This window comes from Manihot esculenta, chromosome 11 (assembly GCF_001659605.2).
Source record: "Manihot esculenta cultivar AM560-2 chromosome 11, M.esculenta_v8, whole genome shotgun sequence".
NCBI lineage: Eukaryota > Viridiplantae > Streptophyta > Magnoliopsida > Malpighiales > Euphorbiaceae > Manihot > Manihot esculenta.
Window position 1 is genome coordinate 24,807,047 of NC_035171.2, and position 15,396 is coordinate 24,822,442.

Consider the following 15,396-nt stretch of genomic DNA (forward strand, 5'->3'; position numbering starts at 1 on the left):
TCTAATGAAATATTTACAATAATAAAATATTATTTTCTGTAATTTTTAAATTAAAATTATTTAAAAACAAGAGTTAAAATTTAAAAAGAAAAAATCGAGTATAAGTAGAAAATTTTTGTAATATTTAACATGGCAAAAATAAGGTTAAGATGAAAATAAATCATATTATATAAAATCAGAACATATTTGAAATTAAAACAAAGTTTTGGATTTCATTTGGCAAAAAAGTTAAATTAGGCTAATTTTGACTTTCATGAAAAATTTGAGGGCTTATATCGACTCATCCAGAATGCCGATTCTCACCGTCATGCCAAACGGGGAATATAAAATGCTGACCATTGAAGCAATGCTGCTAAGCCGAAATGAAGGTCCAAAGAATCAGATAAAAAATTGGCCAAGAATATCAAGTCCTGTACATGAGAAAACAGTCTCAGTCGGAGAACAATTCCTCCAACTCTGGTTGATCAGTCTTTATTAAGGTACTTTTGTACAAACTTCCATTTCCTTGAGCGCCAATTCTGTTCTCCACATAATCCATATCTGACCAATCCTGCTTATAGTCATCCTCTGCTAAGAGCTCATCAGTAGCATCACTAGCAATATTTCTTGAGTTGTTCTGTTCCTGGTCCTCATTCGCGTGACTATGAGGACTTGGATTTCCCCCAGATTTTGCATCGGAATCCTCACAGATGCAGGATGATGGGTTCTCATGAAACTCACCCCTGCCAGGCTTCACCTCATTTGGCTCTCCCATGAAGCCAATTTGATAAGTATGAACCTTGGAGGCAAATTCTTCCCATGTCGTATTATGTCGATTCAAGAACAATCTGTAGAGTTTTTTAGCATTTGGCCGAATTGTTGGCTTGTGTCCAAAATATCTCCTGCAGTGGCAAGGAATATTAAATTGATTGGTGGATGTAAGGCTCTGTCAATGCCATAGGCATGAAGCAAGACTTAAGTAATCGAAAAAGCAATTACAGGGACGAATGGTAAATGTTTTCCAGTAGCTGCTGAAAAGGAGCTAGCTGTGCAGCATATACAAGCAATGGAATATGTACAGAAAGCTATGGATTTCTCTATTAGCCCTACAAGTTCCTGTGCTAAAAGCTTGTTATTTGTGGTCCAGTAGGAAATACTTCAATGCTAAACCGCGCTTGGGGACAACAAAAAGAGAGAAGAAAAGGAAAATTTAGGGCAAACTAAAATTTAGTTCCTGTAGTTCAGAGAAACCTACTTGTTAGTTTATGTATTTCTAAATGCCAGCTACTTAGTCTTTATAATTTTAAAAAACCAATAAATTAGTCCCCATCATGAAAAATATGGTTGCATGAAGTTGTAGGGACTAAATTGTGAATGAAACAAAAGAATCATACTGTATTGGGAGTAACTTCTTGGTTTTTTCTAAAATTACAAAGAATAAATAGCTGTCTAAAAATATAGTGACTAACATGTAAATTTCACTAAACTACAGAGATTAAAATTGTAGTTTAACCAACAATTTATTCCACAGTTATGTGTCGTTGATATTGCTTCATAATCTACTGCGAAAGAAATAGGCAACATACCTTCTACCAGCTAGCATTCTAGCCATGTTTCCATTATTGTTGGTGACAAAAACATCGCTTTCATCACAAACAATGAAATCTAATGCAGCCATGCGAGAAGAAAATGAAGAAAACGGTGCCAACTCTTCCTTGCTGGCTAAAGTCTCTTTTGAATGAAAATTGGGAAATAAAGCCTTGAGTGGTCGTAATGTCTCTTCACCACCATACACTTCACCTGATGCCACATATATGTGAATGTCACTTCTGAAACCCAATGATCTCAGCAGCAGACCAACTTCCTCTGGTGTTAGTGGGCATCTTCCTTGTCTCCGCTCTTTGTCAGGGTTCTTTTGCTGCAATCAATTATTTAAATATATGTGTATATATATATATATATATATGTGTGTGTGTGTGTGTGTGTTAAATGTCAAATTGCTCAGGATGTACAATAAATTCCAAGAAAATACTGAGACCTTACATGTAAACTTGACCACCTCTTCCTAATTGCACCAAGTTCTATCCATTCTTTTTCTCCACCACCATAATAACATCCAGAAAAAGCAAGCATATCTGCTTCAAACCTAGAGAATAATGTGTTAAGCTACATCAATAAGCTCCTTTATGTGTCTAATATCCTAAACTTATATTTAATAGAAGAAAATGTCTTGTGCAATTAAATATCAAAATATCATTTCACTTTTGTTGAAATTGATGACATGCAACCTCTGTGCATAAATATGTAATATTCTATTTTATAGATGTGCTAGAGAGTTAAAGATGCAACCTCTTTGTTCTTTCCCTTCCTCTCTTTCCTTTCCTTTCCTCTTGTTCTTCTTATTAAACATGCATTAATAAATTAAATGAGCTCAAGAAATTAGATAGGATAACTCAACAACCCGAGCGACAAGAAGGTTTAAAATAGTTAAATTTCTATAATTTTTATTTTTTGTTTTTTTAAAAAAAGTCTAGTATTGCAAGGACCATACCTCAAGTGCAAGGCGATGAAGTGATTGTTTTTCATTCTCATTCTCTCAACCAACTTTTTACCCATTTCAAGAATAGGATCAGTAAATTTTAAAGCATGGTAATTGACTCTGCACCTCAGCTTTTGTAAATCCATGTCCACCTTATTTGATAGTCTATAATCAAATTTCCCAAGCTGAATAGCCTAGAAAACAAGCCATGTCAACAAATTTTTAGTTCTTCAATAAACATGAAGGATAGTGGAACCCAAATAGCTAAAGCACAACATTCATCACTACTGTTCATGAGCAGTCTCCAGAATATAATGAAAATGCTGCACAATAATAAATTAACACAATTTCAAAAAAAAAAGAAAGAAAAAAATTAACACACACTTGAAAACTAAAAAAATAAAAATAAAAATAGTAAATTAATATTCAATAGAGTTTCAACAGGAAAGCCTGAGAGAACTTGTGTTCTATCATTGTCCACTAGTGCTTGCTTTTGGAATTCTAACTTGGGATATCACTGTTTCACCCACACCTTAACCCACAATTTATTGAATGTTCAAACATTTCCCATTCCCTTGGGACACCAATAACACTAGCATTACTGCTGATGCAAGTATTACAACATTGTATATATGTGCAATATCCTGTTCATTAACACAGTAAAAGAAAAATCAAAGAGTGTGAAATCAAGTTCTGTTTATTGATTTTTGAACATTAACGAATTAAAATTTTTTCACAGTAAAACTGTAGTGAAAAGAAAATTCAAATAGGAGCACAATTAATATGATATTTTAGATAAGAATGCATTTGATAGTGTTCTTTGTATTGTGCACAAGAGAGAGAGAGAGAGAGAGAGAGAGAGAGAGAGAGAGAGAGAGAGAGAGAGAGAGAGAGCACATACATGCTTCTTCTTAAAAATAGGTAAAACACGATTCTCATAGCATTTTGGAGTGCACTTCCTAGGGACACGCATGCGGTAAGGAGTCAAAACTCTTCCTCCCTTCATTGGGAGCTGTTTGATGATTTTAACATCTTTTGAGAGGAATGAAATGAACCAATCAACATCAAAAATTTCAGAGAAATCACTGCATCAAACACCAAATGACATATGAATAAACCAGAAAGCAAGTAAGCTTTGAAATAGTAGCTTAGAAGTGAGTAAAACAGCATACCTAGTATCTTTCCAAAACGATTTCTGATCCAGCTTTGGGACAACAAGAGTAGCATTCAAAATATAAGCTACAACAACAGCATCTGTTATCTGCAGCCACAGTATCAAAAACTAATTGAGGAACATAATCCATCATAAATGGAGACATTTACAGCAAATTGTTCATTGAAAAATGAACCATTGTTATGCTAAATGACAAAGTTAACTGCATCTGATGCCCCTATGAATATATTCACATTTATATACTGTGAACCAGGTTTCTAACCAAGTCTCCCCATCTATATTCTAATAAATCTCAGCATCTCACTATAGCTTATCTAAAGGTCAAAAAATGAGAAGAAAAATCGTGAGTGCATCACCAGTACAAAGAATAATTTATGTCAATGGTGTTAATTCATTTTCCAGCTGTAATAAATCAATAATCAATAGACAATTAAAGCGCAAAAGGTGCATGCACAATTCCAACCATAAAACAAACAGAACAGAAATATTTAGTTTCATATATGTTCTTCAGTAAACTCAGACAAGAAGTCAGAACCAAAATGACCCATGCTAAGTTATGTTTTTATGTGAAACAACCAATAGAATTCGAATTTTTCACCAGAAAACTAGCAGTTGATTTTCTCAGGAATAGGTGAGTTGAGAGAGACTCACCCCTGTCCTTTGTTGATTTAAACCTCCACTGGTAGCAATCAACAAGTACCGATTGCCATGCGTTTTCATCTCAGCAGCTATGACATAAAACAAAATATCTCCATTGAGTGAGTCTAATCGTTTACTATAATGACAGTTGCAATATTGCCTATTCTTTCTCACCATACATTGGCAAAAATAAATTGAATGTATAAATAAAATAAAAGGCAATTCAATAAATCCCGTATATGCTCTCCAAATTTATTGGGAGGTTCTTTGCTAGGTTCAGTTACCACGTCAAACTAAACCACTTAAATCATTCAACATTATTCATGTTTATCTATAATTATATAAAAAATGAAAATATAATTGAAAATTAATTCACACGTTTACTTGTGATTGTTTTTACTATATAAAGATATTATTGGTTTAGTTTACAGTTTGAAATGATAAGTCTCATCTAAGAATTTCTTAAGTTCATTATCAGTATCCGTGTATGGAAAATATAAAATTAAAAGTTCTGATTCTTCATATCGAGAATGGAACTTATTTGAGAGTCAATGTCAAAAATCATTTATCACAAGAAGAATAGCTCTAAAATTAGACAAACTCTATTATGTTTTAAAATGTTTTCTACAAATAAAATACCAGAAACAAAAACTTGAATAATTGCCTAAAACGTGAGTTCCATTATTCTAACGAAATTATTTCAGCATTCAATTCAAAAACTCATAACTAAATAGCAACATATTATTAATTTTTCAAAATCAAAATATTAGAATTCGTACTTAGAAACCGATCGCTGGCTTTGCTGCAACCATAGTAGAACTTCGATAATCTCGAGCTCCAAATATCATGCGCTGTAGTCTCTTCACCTTCCTGAAGATCCCAACAAAAAAATTCAAAAAAGAATAAATATTAAACCAAAAAGGGAGAAAATACGAACACAAATCGATGGTTACAGAAATTACTAAATCACTATAAAAATCTCAGTCGAACCAAACAACAAATTGACAAAAGTTCATATCCTTACCGAAACATAAAACGCCTTCGTTTTATCGGAACTCGAGTTTACGCTGACTGCTTCTTCAGACTAATTTCCACAAAAACAAAACCAAAAAAATACAAGTCAGATTGGATTCAAATAAGCGAAACATAAACTCGAAACTCATTTACTGACGGAAAAAGAAAATACGCGATAGCAACAATCGAAACAGCTCATAAGCAACGAAAATTACAATTGAATAGTGGTAGTGGTTGACAGGATGAGGCGACAAGGGGAGAGAAAAAGCAACGAAGAGAAGGAGGAGGCAACACGAGAAGGCGTACAAGAGAGGAAACGAGTGGTGGCGCCGCCAAGTAATAAGGAAAATCCGATAGACAAAAGCGCTGATGCTGTGGCTGTTTTCTCTTTTCCTTTTCTTCATTGTACGAAGAAGAAGAAGAAGAAGAAGAAGAAGAAGAAGAAGAAGGCTTTGTTCTCTTGCTGTTGATAGAAGCTTGGGAAGAGAAGCATTTGACAAGAGCAAGAGGAGGTGTCTCAGCGTCTGACGGCCGTAGCTAGACGGAGAAGATGAAATATATTTCCATTACCATATGAGAGCTTTTAATTTGTTGATTTTTTCTGTTTTCTTGTTCCGTTTAAGATATGACCCACACTGGAAAATGAAAAGAAAAGAAAAGAAAAAACACAATCCCCTTCACTAGACTTGGCCTTCCCCGACTCTTGTACCTCGACTCCATCGCGCCTAAAATCTTATGAGCACGGAGCGTTTCTTCCCGTGTGAGTTGCTCGCATTCTATCTAGTGCTTCAATACCATGTGATTTAACCACGTGTCTTCGTTAACAAAAACGGTTTTAATGATTATATCATTTTATTTTATTAAAATTGCATTTTAAACATTATATATTATATAATGAATTATTAATTATATACATTAATAATAATTAATTAATTAATAATATGAAATGTACTTATCAACCATATTTATTAATTAAACCAAATATCTCTATAAAAATAAAAAATTAATGCAATTAAAAATATGAAAAAGTATTTTATTAATTTATTTTTCTTATAATTGAAATATCATAATTTTAATTAATATTTAGAAGTTGATAATTTTATTTTTAAATGCAAAAAGATGAAACTAAGAGAGTATGTTTGTTTGCTACTCTTATCTCCACTGTGATTATTGAGTAAGAAAACGACGTCCGATCCGCTCGTTCCTAAACAAAAAGTTGTTAGTGTCTAACACTCAAAACTCTTCTCAATATACATTACTTCCCGGCAAGATCTTTGTTTTCTTCGTCCTCTACCTCCACCGCCATTCACTTGCCCGCACGTGTTAAGGTTTTAAATTAAATTCAGTTTATTATCTTTTAAAAAAAATCATTTTATTACATTAATTCAATTTTTTATTAAAATTTAAATTGAAATTATATTAAACTACACTCAAACTGAAAAATTAACTGCATTTATAATTTTTAATTATATACCTATTGAACTTAATCATTTACTTTTGTTAGATTATTTTTGTTGATTTTATTTTTAATATATATTAAAAAAATAAATTTTTTATTAATTTTTCAAGTATACTCATTTTAAATATATTAAATTTTATTAAATATAAAAAATATTTTGAATATTCATTTAAAAAATATTATATTAAAAATAAAATAAATTTATATATTAATTATAATATAAATAAAAAAATAAACAATAATTTTAAAATAATTAGAAAAATAAATAAAAAATTATGAAATGAGAGAATTTTAATCGTCTTAATTATAATTTCAATGATAAATTATTTTTTAATTCTTAAATTTTAACATAATTAATATTCAGTTTTTATATTTTTAAAATTAAACTCTTAAACATTTTTATAATAATTATATTTAAACTAAAAATTTTTCAATTTATTTTCGTCATTATCAATTTAATTTTTAAATTTCACTATAATTACCATATTAGTTCTTATAATTTTAAAATTGAACATCTAAATTTCTCTATAATCAATCCGTCTAAACTTCAATTCTTCCATCCATTTTTTGCTATTAAAAATATAGAAATATCTTTATTGCACTTTTTAAAATTTAAAAAAAAATAATTAAGATTCCATTCATTTTACCTCATCTATTAAAATTTAAATATTTTAATCTTTTTTTTCATTTAAAAAATATTTAAATTTTCATTAATTTTTGTCTGATTTACCATATTCAACTAATTTTTGACATTTTGCGTCCTTCAATTTTCATTTATTAGAATCTTTCATACTTAAAAACTTTAAATCTTTCGAAAAAACTTACAACTTTAATCATTTTTAAAACCAAGTCTTTTAAGTATATTGTAAACTTTTATGGGAATTTAAAAAAAGAAAATTATATTTATAGAAATTTAACCACCAACTTTGAACTAATGTATATAATGAATGAAAATACTGTGATTTTGGACGGATTGAATATAAAAAGATTAAGAGTTCAGTTTTAAAAATACAAGAGCTAATCTATTAATTACATTAAAACTCAAGTACTGAAATATAATTTATACAATATAAAATGTTCTGTGTATATTGGCAAAGGTTTAAGTGTTCATAAAGACATTTTATATATTTAAAATATTTATTCATTATTTGGCTTGTTAACTAACAAAATTATGGATAGAAGTGTTTTCAATTTGAACAGACTAATTATAGAGAAATTTAAATATATAATTTTAAAAATACAGGATTTAATCTATTAATTATATTAAATTTTAGAGATTAAAATATAATTTACTCTAATTTTAATTATAAAAACTAAAAAATTATGTTATAGTTTTAATTGCAAAGTTTTTGTTTTGCATGAAATTATATTGAAAAGCTTAGTAGACATCTGTACAACCCAACAAAGGAAAGCAAACTAAGGAATACCAAAATTAAAGCCTAGCCTGAAAGAGATATCGAAGCCCAAACCCAGCAATTAGAGGTGGTTCAAATGGAAAAAAAATTAATCGAACCGAATTAATTCAAAAATCATGTTTAGTTGTTTATTTATTTTGGTTCGGTTCGATTTAATTTTTAATTTTAAAATTTTTAATTATTTTGGTTTAGTTTAATTTTGATAAAAAAATTAAAAAAATCGAACTAAATCGATTAATGATAATAATATATTATTTTTAATAATATAGATAAATTAGATCATAATTAAAATTAAAATATTTCAATTAAATTTTAAAATACTAAAAATAAGGTGTAAAAATTAAAAAGTTTATTAAAAATCCAAACTGATCAAACCGAATCGAATCAAACTGAATTAGACCGGTTCAATTCGATTCAATTTCTCATTAAAATTGGTTCAATTATCCTAAATATTAAAATTTTAATTTTTAGTTTATTCGGTTCAATTCGATTTTGAATCGAACCGACCAAATGCTCACCCCTACTAGCAACAACTAATCAAGCATCTCATACCATCATGAAAAGCCCTAGCAACAAAGGCACAAATAATGGTTGTCAAAGCCCATGCAATAACCTAACTGCCTGATGTTGCTGAAACCAAATTCATGATGTGGCCGAAATAGACCTGTGTTGTGATAGGTTAAGCTTGCAAGACAGAGAAGGTAAGGTGGTTGGTGTCTATGACAGTCACTCTCATACTCAAGTCAATAAACGGAATAGAAGAGCGAGAGAAATGTAATGTTTAGAACTCAAGAATAGTTGTGTAAGAAAATAGCATACTTTTGTCTCCGTGATCGTTAGCTTTTATACTATAAGGAGATGGAGCTAAGTATAGCATTTTTTGGAAATCTGGCACTGATGTAGCCGACTATTTAATAAAGGATGTCGCTAGCTAATCGGTCAGTGATCTTGCAATTACAAGCATAACGGAGATCTGCTATATTACCTCTAACGATAGTTTAATATGAAGACTCAACCAGTTCTGGAATGGAAGAGTCTTAATGAAGAACTGGGTGCCATGGTATCCGAGTCTTCCTTTCCACGGGTGGGATCGCGTGTTGATTTATCATATCCATGCCACGTGACCCTACCCTATGGTGACAGCTCATGGCCTTCTTTGGGCGATTATTATGTAATATCAGAAATCCCTCTGCTAGTCTTCGATTCTTTAGATTTGAAGGTGACAGTTACCTTTACGATCTGGGGCATATGGCTTGTTGAGATTGGTCTTCCATACTCGCATCATTTTATTTGCTCCTGCTCATAAATGACAATTGCCTTGTGCCTATGAAAATTAAAAATAATAAACTAAACATAACACCTGGTCATGATAATGACTTGAAAATTTTATTAATCAGGGCTGATGCCTGGTTATTAGCCTAGCGGATACCCTCCTAGCGGCCTGGTCATGAAATGTGTCCTGAAGTGTAAATCTTACTGAATGTCATGTGTATGATCTTTAGTTCAGTCTGTTGAACTAAGTTAGCCTCTATCCAAGATGATCGCGTATTATCCTTGCTTTCTTCTTACTTGCCCTATTGACCAGCCCAGTCCAAGATCTTGTTCAACGTCTAACCAAAATTGATCCGAGTGATATAGTACGCTTTGGTGAGTTTTCGAGCTTTCTCTTACCCTAACCATCCCTAGTAATTTTTCAGACGTTTTCCAGCCCTGGTGACCTTCTATGCATTCTCTAGTCCTGACGTGCTTTCATGCACTTTTCAGCCCTATCGAGCTTCCGGGCATTCTCTAGCTCTGATGAGCTTTCGGGCATTTTCTGTCCTTGGCGTGCTTCCAGGCATTCTCTAACCGTGATAAGCTTCCGGGCATTCTCTAGCCCTGACGATCTTTCGGGCATTTTCCCGCCCTGGCAAGCTTCTGAGCATTTTCCAACCTTAGCGCGCTTCCCAGAATTCTCTAACCTTGACAAGCTTCCAGCCATTTTCTTGCCTTAATCAGCTCTGACAAGTTTCTTGTCATTTTCCTCCTTGCAGACTTCACTCACTCGCTTACCAGTCTGTCTCGCCTTTGCCGATCGTAAAAAAGTATTGCCCGCCTACAATGGGTCTTCTTCCTTCTCAAAAAGTTTTGGATTTCCAGGAATGATTGTAAGAGCAGTGACAAATTCCTTGAAGACTTTTTATGAAATAAGGCTAACACCAGGTTGGTCGGCCTGGCATATATCCGCCTTATGGCCTGGCATAAGACACCTTAGAAACCCTTTGTGAAACGAGATTAACATCCAGTTGGTCAGCCTGACATATACCCGCCTTGTGGCCTTGAAACTTTTATTTAGTGGGACTAACACTCGATCTTCTGGCCTGACAGGATCTGTCTTGTGGCTTGGCATGAGTGTCTTGATTATTAGGACCAATACCCAATCTTCTGGCTTGGCGGAACCCGCTGTAACGACCCGAAAATCGGACCGCTACCGGCGCTAGGATCCGGGTCGACTTAAGGCCGCCGGGACCCGTAGCAAGCCTGACATAAGACCTGTAAACCTGTATAATCCCATACATGATCAACAATAAGCATAAAAATTAAAACTTTCCTTTGCATACTCATCAACCAAACTCAACCTGTGCATAAACATAACCTTGATCCCTCTGTGGGATCTCATCTGTGCCCTCAATGGGTAACATACATCTGTTGAGTTGGTTTACATAAACATCAACAAAATCTCTAAGATCATGTATAAAAGGGATACAACAATCTATGGTCAAGCACATACTAACATCCATAAAACTCATTACATAACTATACTGTACTTTTACATTACAATTTGTTCATGTCCATTTCTATCTATTACATAAGCATGACTTCTTCACTCTATCCGAACCCCCGCACTATATCCCGTACCTGTAAGCCTGGGGGAAAGGGAGAGGGGTGAGCTAAAAGCCCAGTGAGTAGAGCTAATAAAACACATTAACACTATGCTCAAATGGGATGCATCATAACACAAACAATTCACATAAGGGTTGGGTGAACTCGTCACCAATTAGTCCAAGTTAACTCTGTGCCAGGCCTGTAGAATGGGGTCCTGGACTTTCCTGTCAGAACATACATTACTTACCATTTTTCCAGGGCCTCCTCTGGCTCCTGGTCTTCAAGTCCCATAACCGTGCTAGACCATAGGATGGAATCCTGGTCTTTCCTTACTCTGTGCCAGGCCTGTAGACTGGGGCCTGGACTTGCTTACTCTGTGCCAGGCCTGTAGCATGGGGCCTGGTCTTCCTGTCTTGGACTAATTGGGTCATCCAACATTCACCCACAACATCAAGAATTTATGCAATGCGGCATATTCGTGAAAACTAATGCAATCATCCTATTGCATAATCATGATGCATGAAACATGATAAAACATTTAATTTAAAAGATTAAGTTTTAGTTCCACTCACCTCTGGCTGACTCTGACAATACCGAAGCAGCTGAACTCACTGCTGGGGTCCTCGGTTCCTCGGGTCCGAACCTACACAGGTGGACTCAAATGAGGGACCAAACATACCTGAACATAACTATAAACTACTCCCCAAAAACCCCCTAAAACATCCTGAAAACATCACAGAAAACATGCATGAAATGGCTGAACAGGGCACTTTCGGCGGCACCTTCGGCGGCCGAAAGTCCTGGACAGAGACGAAACTCAGGTAGGTTCGGCGGCACCTTCGGCGGCCGAAAGTGCCAGACAGAGACGAAAGTCTCTTTTCGGGGGCAACTTCGGCAGCCGAAAGGCCTGCCTCCCCAGCCATGTTCGGCGGCCGAAAGTACCTTCGGCTGCCGAACCTGGTTTCTGCCAAAGGGCAGAAACTTGGCTCCCTTTGCACATTTCGCCTCCAAACCTTCCAAACATGCATATTTTTCAACCAAAGCATGCATACAAGTTCCTAGGGGCCTCAAACATGCATATACCCCATCTACAACACTTCAAACATACTCAACAACACACATTGTTCAAAACATCAAAATATATCCATAACTCAACATATACCCTAGCATGCATTCTACCCCTTAAAACTTCATAAAACTTGTTAAAATCATACATTGAGCTTAAGATCGGCTCTTACCTCTTGAAGATCGAGGGTTGAGGAGATCTAAACTTGGAGATGGGAGAAGTTCCAACTTTTGGTCTCCAAGCTCCAAAACTCGTTCTAAGCTCAAAGATCTTCAAAACCAAAGTTATAAACTTGTAAAGATCATGGAAAAAGGAAGGAAAAACTCAAGATTGGGGAAGGATAGCGGAATGCTCACCTTGGCCGAAATGGGGAGAAAAAGCTCGCCCATTTACGGCTAAGGGACCCTTTTATAGTGGCTGGCCAGACCACGTTCGGGGGCCGAATGTGCCTCCGCATCCATGCAAATGTTCGGCGGCCGAACATGAGGTTCGGCGGCCGAACCTTGACTTCCCTCACTCATGCTTTCGGGGGCCTAAAGTGCCTCCAAAACGCATGCATGTTCGGCGGCCGAACTTGACTTTCGGCGGCCGAACCTGGGTTTTCCTCCAAGGACTTTTCATGTAAAAACTCATTTAATTTCATACTTAAAATCATAAAACACCTTAAAACATTTTTATAAAACATGATTCTACCCTTCTAGAGGTCTCCGATATCCGAGATTCCACCGGACGGTAGAAATTCCGATACCGGAGTCTAGCCGGGTATTACACCCGCCTTATGGCTTGGCATGAATGCCTTTTTTAGTGGGTTCAATGCCCTATTTATCTAGCATGAGATTCCTTTATTTAGTGGGTCTGATGCCCAGATGGTCTGGCAGAAATTGACTTGTGGCATTGTTTAGTGGGTCCAACGCCTAGATGGCCTGGCAGAAATTGCCTTGTGGTCTTATTTAGTGGGTCCAACACCCGGATGGCTCTATAAACTAACTCCACAGTCATACAACCTTACCACCATACCAAGAACATTGAATCCTGTTATGTCTCAAAATAATGGTCGTAATTCTTGTAATAACATACATGTTCACAGTAGAGATGTATCTCAATCAGTGCTGTGGCACTCTAGGCTTAGACATGTATCACATTCTAAAGTTGTACACATAAGTGATTTCCCACAAGGATTGGAGAAAGTTGCTTGTGACATATGCCATATGGCCAAATAGCAAAGGCAATCTTTTTTCAAAAGCTAGATTCACAGTAATGCATGTTTTGAATTACTCCATGTAGATCTCTGGGGTCCTTACATATACAAAGCATTAAATAGAGCCACATACTTCTTAACCATTGTGGATGACTATAGTAGGTCCACATAGACTTACCTATTATCTGACAAACTGTTAGTTCATGGAACTTTAACAAATTTCTTGGCTTATGTTCACAACCAGTTCAATGTTGATGTTAAAGTCATAAGAACATATCATAGGACAAAATTTTTGAACAAGAATTGCAGAGACTTATTTAATGACAAAGGCATTCTTCATCAGAAATCATGTCCATACACCCCTCAGCAAAATGACATAGTTGAACAAAAGCACAAGTATTTGCTTCAAGTAGCTCGAGCACTGCTTTTTCAATCAAGACTGCCTTCCAAACTTTGGGGTGAAGCTATATTGCATGTAATTCACATCATCAATAAGCTGCCTAGTTCTATATTGAAATGGAGAACTCCTTATCAAATGTTAAATGACAAAGTACCAGACTACGTTGCTCTAAAGGTATTCGGATGCCTGTGTTGTGCAACAAACATTCATCCACAAAAATCTAAGTTTGCACCTAGAGCTGTGAAATGTGCATACTTGGGGCATGATGCAGGACACAAAGCCTACAAGCTCTATGATTTGAACTCACATTTAGTGCTGGTTTCTAAAGATGTAATCTTCTATGAAACAATCTTTTCTTTTTCTCAAATCAATTCTCCTATAGATATATGTCCTATTCCAATTGCCTTTGCTGATGAAGATACATATGAACGTCTAATCCTACCTGATCAAATTCAATACTCACCAAACCCATTATCACAACCACCCACTACCTCCATTTCCATGCCCACACAACTTCTCCTACCCAGAAGATCTCAAAGATCACACTCCAAACCTGCTTGGCTCTCTGATTTTGTAGCAAATATGTCCCAAGAATCAACAACTACATCAACTGTATCCCTTTCCCCAATTCATTATGCTTTTATGACAATATTTTCCAAACATTGAACCAAAATCATATACACAAGCCATGCAGGACCCAAAATGGTAGTAAGCCATGAAACTGGAGTTGGATGCCCTTGAAAAGAATGAAACTTGGAATTTAGTTCCCTACCCCAATCACAAGAAACCTATTGCATCAAAATGGGTCTGTAGAATTAAATACAAACAGGATGGCACCATTGACAAATACAAAGCAAGACTAGTGCCAAAGGGTTTAACCAACTTGAGGAAATCGATTACACTGAAAGTTTTGCATCAGTTGCTAGGTTAGTAACAGTAAGAATGCTCCTTGCTAGGCTTGTCCATCAATTAGACATCAATAATGCATATTTCCATGGTTATGTTGATGAAGAATTATACATGCTTCCCCCACAAGGCTACGATAAAGTCAAAGGGCATCAAGTTTGCAAATTGAAAAAATCCATCTATGGCCTGAAGGAGGCAAGTTGATAATGGAATAAAGAATTTACTCATCAACTACTGATATATGGCTTTCAACAGTGTGCTCATGACCACTATTTATTCTTCAAAGGCACAAGAGATTCCTTTCGGGTCTCATTGTATACGTAGATGGTGTTCTCTTAATTAGTGTCTGTGAAGATGACTTGCTATAGACCAAGCAGTTCTAATATCAAAAATTCAGTATAAAAGACATGGGGTATGCTAAGTATTTTCTTGGTTTAGAAATAACTAGATTCAACTCAGGTATGTATTTGTCGCAAAGAAAGTATGCCTTGAATGTCACAAAAGATGTTGGTTTTTCTCACGTAAAATCTACAACTATACCCTTACCTAAAGGCCTCAAACTCTCTGCTGCTGAAGGAGAACCCTTACTGGAACTTAAAAGATATAGAAGGCTTGTCGGAAGATTGCTCTTTCTCAACTTGACCCATCCAGACATAACCTTTGCAGTCCATCAGCTCAGCCAATTCATGCAATGTCCCAGGCAACCCCATTGGGACGCAGCCATACATGTCCTCAAGTTTTT

The 15,396-nt window shown here is 35.0% G+C and overlaps 1 protein-coding gene across 1 annotated transcript; it reads right to left on the reverse strand.

The window, feature by feature from the left end:
- Window positions 1–356: 356 nt before the first annotated feature.
- LOC110625871 (O-fucosyltransferase 6) lies at window positions 357–6,064 on the reverse strand. The gene is made up of 10 exons (XM_021771556.2): window positions 5,561–6,064; window positions 5,356–5,415; window positions 5,111–5,201; window positions 4,344–4,420; window positions 3,691–3,779; window positions 3,420–3,603; window positions 2,531–2,712; window positions 2,023–2,125; window positions 1,566–1,897; window positions 357–881 (listed from the first exon to the last, which is right to left on the reverse strand). The coding sequence occupies exons 1-10, from the start codon at window positions 5,747–5,749 to the stop codon at window positions 431–433; spliced, it is 1,758 nt and encodes a 585-aa protein (XP_021627248.1). The 5' UTR covers window positions 5,750–6,064; the 3' UTR covers window positions 357–430.
- Window positions 6,065–15,396: the final 9,332 nt, after the last annotated feature.